The sequence below is a fragment of the Argentina silus genome (assembly GCF_951799395.1).
Source record: "Argentina silus genome assembly, chromosome: 6".
NCBI lineage: Eukaryota > Metazoa > Chordata > Actinopteri > Argentiniformes > Argentinidae > Argentina > Argentina silus.
The window spans coordinates 1,708,951-1,716,450 of NC_139660.1; the positions used below are offsets into that span (position 1 = coordinate 1,708,951).

The 7,500-nt window shown below is 52.4% G+C and overlaps 1 protein-coding gene across 1 annotated transcript in view; it reads right to left on the reverse strand.

The window, feature by feature from the left end:
- The window catches only part of fam20b (FAM20B glycosaminoglycan xylosylkinase), a 10,220-nt gene extending 6,598 nt beyond the window's left edge, over nucleotides 1-3,622 (reverse strand). The window contains exons 1-5 of the mRNA XM_083671519.1: nucleotides 3,441-3,622; nucleotides 1,803-2,124; nucleotides 1,215-1,462; nucleotides 760-846; nucleotides 166-275 (exon numbers count right to left, since the gene is read on the reverse strand). Coding sequence (XP_083527645.1) covers nucleotides 166-275; nucleotides 760-846; nucleotides 1,215-1,462; nucleotides 1,803-1,931 — 574 coding nt within the window. The 5' untranslated portion in view covers nucleotides 1,932-2,124; nucleotides 3,441-3,622. The remainder of the gene's footprint in view (nucleotides 1-165; nucleotides 276-759; nucleotides 847-1,214; nucleotides 1,463-1,802; nucleotides 2,125-3,440) is intronic.
- Between the last annotated feature and the right edge of the window lie 3,878 nt (nucleotides 3,623-7,500).

Here is a 7,500-nt window from a genome sequence, read left to right on the forward strand (position 1 = left end):
TTATCTCATGCACCTTACAGAGCGCCACACACCCCATATGCAAACCGGACACGGGGGCGACTGAATGGGTGTGTGTGTGTTTGCGCACGTGGGTGTGTCTGTATGTGTGTGTGTGTGTGTGTGTTTGCGCATGTGGGTGTGTCTGTATGTGTGTGAGAGACTCACCCTGCATAAGGAATGTACTCAATAGCTGATCAGTGGCCACAGGCTTGATCTCTGTGCGCAGGTTGATAAACCTCCCCACCACTAGGGGCGCTCTCCTGAACCCCAGGATCCTAGGGGAGGAAGAGAACAGCAGGTCAAATACCCCCACCAATACCCCAACCAATACCCATGCTAGTGTCATGGCCAGAACTAATACAGTAGTCAGAGTTCAGGTGAAAAAGCCTGGGTGTTTAATGATCAATTCAGACGAAGGAGAGGAGACAAGGAGAGAGGAGAGAAGGAGAAGAGGAGAGAAGGAGAAGAGGAGAGAAGGAGAAGAGGAGAGGAGAGAAGGTGGAGAGGAGACAAGGAGAGGAGAGGAGAGAAGCAGAGGAGAGGAGAGAAGGAGGAGAGGAGAGGAGAGGAGAGAAGGAGGAGAGGAGAGGAGGAGGAGAGGAGATTAGGAGAGGAGAGAAGGAGGAGAGGAGAGGAGGAGAAGAAGACGGAAGGAGGAGAGGAGATTAGGAGGAGAGGAGATGAGGAGAGGAGAGGAGGAGAAGAAGAAGACGGAAGGAGGAGAGGAGAGAAGGAGGAGGAGAGGAAGCAGTACTGTACCTATCCAGGTGAAAGGCGGCCACCTCAGCATTGTGCCGGTCGTATCCTGCAAAGGGCTCCCCCTCGACCACATAGTCCCTGTTATACCTGCAACACACACAGGTGGGTGGGTGTGTGGGTGTGTGTGTGGGTGGGTGGGTGTGTGGGTGTGTGGGTGGGTGTGGGTGGGTGTGTGGGTGGGTGTGTGTGTGGGTGTGTGGGTGTGGGTGGGTGTGTGGGTGGGTGTGTGTGTGGGTGTGTGTGTGTGTGTGGGTGGGTGGGTGGGTGGGTGGGTGTGGGTGGGTGTGTGGGTGGGTGTGTGTGTGGGTGTGTGGGTGTGGGTGGGTGGGTGGGTGTGGATATGTATACACAAATGCATGAGTGTACTTATCCACCCACCACCACCAGTCCAGCTCAAAGCCCTGCATGTGCTGTGTGTGTGTGTGTGTGTGTGTGCGTGCGTGCGTATATCTCACCTCTTGGGCTTGAAGACCACCTTCTGCCCCCCGTCCAACACCAGCAGGGCTTTGAGCTGCGTCCCCTTGTAGCCCACGTCAGCCCGCTCCACCCGGGCCGTGCTCAGGGCCGTGAGGACCGCCGCCAGCTCGGGGGTCTCCTCCGGGAACACCTCCCTGGGGCCCACCCACTGGCCCGCCACCTCCCAGGGAGACTGGAGGGTGTGTGTGAGACGCGCCCCCCGGGGCAGGGACAGGCCGGCCTCCATCTGAGGGACAACAGTGATGATACGGTTGGTTCTGCGTACGCTTCTACAAGCACACGCACACACGTACGCACGCACACACACACACACACACACACACACACACACACACACACCTGCGATTGCGATCTCCCCCCCCCCCCCCCATCCCCAACACACCCTCACCTTGCGGAGCCCCCCCCACCACCAACACACCCTCACCTTGCGGAGCCCCCCCCACCACCAACACACCCTCACCTTGCAGAGCCCCCCCACCACCAACACACCCTCACCTTGCGGAGCCCCCCCACCACCAACACACCCTCACCTTGCGGAGCCCCCCCCACCACCAACACACCCTCACCTTGCGGAAGGCCCGGAGGTCTCGTCGGCTGGCTGCGGACCCCTCTCCCCCGTCCAGCAGGAAGAGCTTGGCCAGCCCCAGCAGGAGCAGGATGGCACACAAGACCACCACGCGCTGTTTCAGCTTCATCTCCACAGACACCCCCCCCTCGCCCTCACCCCGACCCTGCTGTGTGTGTCCCCCTCGCCCTCTTCTCACCCCTGGAGCATGGCCCTGACTCCCCCCCGCCTCCCCCTTACGACGCGCCGCACGCTTCAGTGGGACAGGGGGGTCCTGCTGCTGCTTCTCACTGGAGTGATGGCCTTCACCGACCCGCAAGCACCTGGAGGGAGAGAGAGGGGGGGGGGGGGGGGGGGTGTAGGAGGGATAGGGGAGAGATGGGAGAGAGGATAGAGGAGAGAGGATAGGGGAGAGAGGGAGAGAGAGGATAGGGGGAGAGAGGGAGAGAGGATAGAGAGCAAGAGGACAGAAAGGAAAGAAGCGGGAGAGAGAGACAAAGGTGCATGAAAAGGGAATAGAGATAAAGAGCTTCTGTGAGAGAGAGCGGTGACCTATGTTTTTACCCCAATGTGTGTGTGTGTGTGTGTGCGCGCGCGCGCTTTCACAGTAGCTCAGATATTAATCTGGAAAAGCATTTGACAGTAATACCAGATTAATACCAGAGCACACACAATACATCATCTGGCAATAGCTGGTCTTTGCTACAACTAGTCTACGCAAAATTTCACAAAATGTCAACCCTGTCACTGACTGACTCTCCCGGTGTTGTCATGTCAGGGAGAGTGATCGGTTATCGCCCGCCTCCAAGTCCACCAAAACTCCATGATCACTATCATCACCACCACCATCTGTGTTTATCTCAGAATAAACTGGCCATGGGAAGCTTTGTAACATGACACCCCCAGTACAGTAGTATAGCGGCAAGACTGTACAAGCCAAGGACGCTTGTCTTGGCTGTCTGAGAGAAAGGAATGAGCAGTCTTTCTTGTTTGCACACCCAGTTGAGAGGAGCAGCTAGCTCGCAGTAGCGGACCTGCGTCTCGGTGTGGCCACGCAGGCAGCAGCAGGACTGCCTCTCCGAGACATACAATCGGTCTTTCATGAGTCCAAATAGCAACACGTCCTACTACCGCTCCCTGCTACTTGTCACCTTCTCCACCACCCCGCTTGCTAACTCGTTTAGGCACCACAGTGAAGGCCTGCAGGACGAGCGAGAGACGGGGTCCTTTTTGGTTGATTTCTCGATAGCGAAATGACGCATTGACAGCGGCGCGTTTTGCCGTTGTTGTCCACAACAAGCTCACTGATGTACCCCGCTCGCTAAATCGACCCATTCTGGAGTTGGCGAGCAACATCGGGGTTTTGAGCTTCCATCATGCCATGTTTGGGGTCTAGACTAGTTCATGCCAACTAGCCTGCTAGCAGACCATATTAACAACAACACGCACACAGACGAGGAGCGTCGACATTTCTCAAACGTTGCGTGAGATTGCTAAGCATAGCCACAAAGCTACCACCACCATCAGTCACCGGGCAAAGCCTTCTCTTATGACAGCTACTGGATTTGGCTAACGTTAGCTAGCTAGCTATTTTAGCCAACGTTGCCTCGCCGCCACTGAAATCATAAAAAAGACATACCTGTTTACAACGACTTGCAGTCACACGGTGATAACGCCCCGAAACGTGCGTCGGTTATAACGTGGACAGTAGTGAGGTTATTGATGCGCTGTCAAAAAGGCTCGTCATCTCTCTCCATCCCTTTGCTCTCCTCCTTTCCTGCGTCCTTGCCTTCAAATCCTTGCTCGGCGTCCACTTCCGAATCGCTTCCTCAAGCGCCAGACATCTGCGACGCCAGGCGGCGCTGTTGTACTAAAATGAAAGATTCTACCAAACCGAGCTATGTGCAGGCATCCTAGCGCCCCAGCCTAAGAGTGACGGCGAAAGGGGGAGAATGTCATCCGAAGTGTTCCGTTTTCCATGAATCCTGCACGGCTGCCTAATCTATCTGTGTAGTATAGTACATTCACACGAACTTGCTTAACAGGTTCAGATCGGTTTACAAAGTGTTGAGTGTTGGGTTGAGGGACACCTGAGCAAATACGGGTGTGGTTTGTCTAAAGCAGCGGTAAACACACGGTGGTTACCTCAGTCAGCCAGTCACGGAGGACAATGACATTCTATAAAAAGTGTACTCCTATTGTATAGTTACTGCCGCTATTGTATTATTGCTACGTTATTACTGTATGCTGTCCTCCTACGGTGTTCCAGCGTATTTTTTAAGAAGACAGTTGAGTGTAATCATTTCATAGTACCGTCATACACTCCCCTGTATCCCAGTGCATATGACAATACACCTTTAACCATGGTGTTTTGCGTTTCTGTTAATAACTTTTACCTCTGGAAACAAGGAAGGAAGAAGGTAAAGGAGGTGTTTAAAAAAATAAATAATAATAATAATCACACAGTACAAAGTTGAACAATTCAAGTAGTTTTATTTCAGTAGGAAAGATTATAGATCAATCGGTACCTAAAGTGTTTAACACTAGCTTATGTGCGAACACACACACACACACGTCAGATAACATTCACACATTTATACACCGACCCACGCTCTCAAGCACTCACCCCTCTCTGACATGGACACTCACAGGACATTCAGCCTTAAAGCCCAAAACGTCTTCAGTTCAATGAAAATGAAACAGAACAGCCGAGTAAAAAAGGGCAAGAGTGTTTATTGGTTCTCTGGCTGAGGCCCGGGTGCACGTCACTCAGGTCAGAGGTCATAGTGCCATAGCCCGGGTCATGTGACATGGGTGGGTGCTCACCAGGGTGGACACGGGGGGGGGGGGGGGGGGGGGGTACAGGGTGAGGTGAAGGGGGGGGGTGGTTAGAAGGATGGCACATCAACACCTCAAACATCATGGGACCTTAAAACAGAGCTGGGTGACATCCTCAAACAGATCATAAATGTCACACGCCCAAGGTAGGATTAAGCAGTAAAAGGAAAGGAAACAGATTCACATCTGTACCCCCCCCATCACACACGATACATCACAGCAAATGATACACACACCCCCCCCCCCTCTTAAATGTATAAACACAGCCCATTCACTTCAGCTGAACTGTTCTCAGGGTAAATAAAAAGGAATTCAAAAAAGCAATTTCACTCAGATGGTCACACGCACACACAGACACACACACACACAGATACAGTTGTGCATTTGTACGAAGACACAGAACACCGTGTGAACTCTGGTTACAATGAGGAAACCTCACACACAAAGGTCCTTTTGACATTCAGATATTTCTTGAGAGAATAATTGTCCGCCCAGCCAAAACCCATCCAGTAGGCCCACTGACCCCTGGCCTAGAACAGCCATGCCAACGCTAGCATTAGACGTGTTTGACACTACACTTTAACACGGGAGCACTGCAATCGTCAACTCATCTCTTATCAGGTTCTATAAAAACCAGAGGAGGAGGACAGAGGGAAGGAGAAGAAAGAGGAGAGATGAGGGGATGGTGGGCGGGTTAGTTCCATCGCTCCTGGGCTCTACCTTGGTGATCTCTGACGCTTCTGTTCAGGTGAGTGTTGGCCTGACTGGCTCCCTTCAGCTCTTGTCTGTCTCTGCTCTCTGGTTTCTCCCCTCAAAAGTGTGTGACGCAGGGGAGGCAGAAATCGGAGGAGAGGTTCATCAAACGGAACAGAACGGAATCAAACACGCGTGGTTAATACCGTTCCTCATTCCGTTCCGTGCATTACAATGAGCCCGCCCTCCGATTTCTACCTCCGCCAGCCTCCCCTGTTGTGATGGTATTGCCTGATGGTCTGTTACAGGGAGGCGTGAGGGATGGAGGTAATGAAATGCTGCAGATCTAATCTCTGTCCCCTGAGACCGGTCGGGAAGAGCACCCGCTCGAACAGGCTTCTCTTCATCCATCACATCACGCAAGAGAGAGAGAGAGAGAGAGGGAGGGAGAGAGAGGGAGAGAGAGAGAGAGAGATATGCTGTGTGCTTTACACCTCTCCACCCTCTCTCCCTCCCTCCATCTGTCTTTCATCCAGTCCCTCCCTTCCCCTCTGTCTTATCCCTCTCCCTTCTTCTCCTCATCTCCTTCTCTGTCCCTCCTTTCTGCTCCCTCGCTCACAAGACCAGAGCCTCTTGCCGAACCTCAAACGATTCCTCGATTGGAGGAGAGGGGTCTGGGGTTCCTCCCCCTCAGACCTTCTCCTCCAATGTGTTTTGAGGAGGCGGCGAGGCGGGAATATGGAGTGACCCTAAGGGGAGGGGACTATTCCCGGTGTCATTAACATTGATTGGCTTCCATTGTTGACCTAGCCAACAGCCCTTCAGGTCATTGCACTGCTGGAGGTGATATCTGCCTGGTAAAACCCTCTGATTGTCCTGAAATCTCCCCTCCCAGTGTTCATACAATTCATCCCAGTCTAAATCTCTTTGATTTTGGCCATTTCAGACTAGTGCATTTCACCCCCTCTCTCAATTCAATGAAAAAATTCCCCCCCCCCCCTCTCTCTCTCTCTCTCAGTAAATTGCTTTCTCTGTTCTCACGCACACAGATGTACACAGCTCACCAGAGCCTACAACAGCCCTCCATCTCTGCTACTCTCACCCTACTCTCTACCCAAACTCACCCCCTGTACACAGCGAGCCAGCCAGTAAAATCCCTGTCCTAGCGTGAGCTGGCAGCCACACAGAGGATTAGCTGGTTAGCTCGACCCTGTCTCTTCAACCCACTGCTCAACAGTGAGGGCTGCCTGGGGGGGTTTGCCTGCCTGCCTGTCTGCAGTTATATCATGTTAAAAAATAGAGCTGCACGCACGCACACACACACACACACACATCCCTCTGCGTCTCCTCATACGCTCACGCAGGCTAACAGACTCCTGCCTCCCTCACCGCCGGCTGGGGTATTAAACCTCCCTCTCAACCTCCCTCTCTCTGATAAAGGTGCTGAGGAAGTGATTGGGGTCTCTCTGCCGCTAGTCTCACTAAGTCAGAGATTACACTGGCTGTAGCTCCCAGTCCTGCCAGAGAGAGAGAGAGAGAGAGAGAGAGAGAGAGGACTAACAGCAGTGCCTGGCTCTGGGCTGTGGGCTGTGGAGTGGATAAGGTCAGAGGATTTGTGTTAGACATAAGAGGAGTACTGTAGCTGATGCTGATACTGCAGCTTTCACTGAGGGGGTCAGACTGGGACATCTGCAGTGAGATGAGGGAGTGAGTACATTTTAAATGAGCCGTGATGTTTTTTTATTTTTTTTATTTTACAGGATATATATATATATATATATTTTTTTTTACAGGATTTCAATACCCAATGGACAGGAACTGCCCCACTGACTCATGGGAGATGGAGTTTGGGTCTAGAGTGTGCCTGGTGTGGTGATGTATGTGGCTGCTGGACGTCCCAGTGAAAAACCCCGAACATGAACAGACCGGAAATGTAAACCTGTTGTTAAAAGTCATTTTGAGAAGGAAAGGAAGACGGGTTGAGAACGGAAGGTAAACGAGTGGTAAATAACCACGTCCCTGTTTCTGGTCTCCTCTAGCATATCTGAATGTGCTCCCAAGCCCCCTCCCTCTCTTCTTACCAGATATTATTCATTTCAGTGTTACTTGTTGTAACACTTGCTCCCAAACAGAAATTCATCTGAATAAGTGTGTGTGTGTGTGTGTGT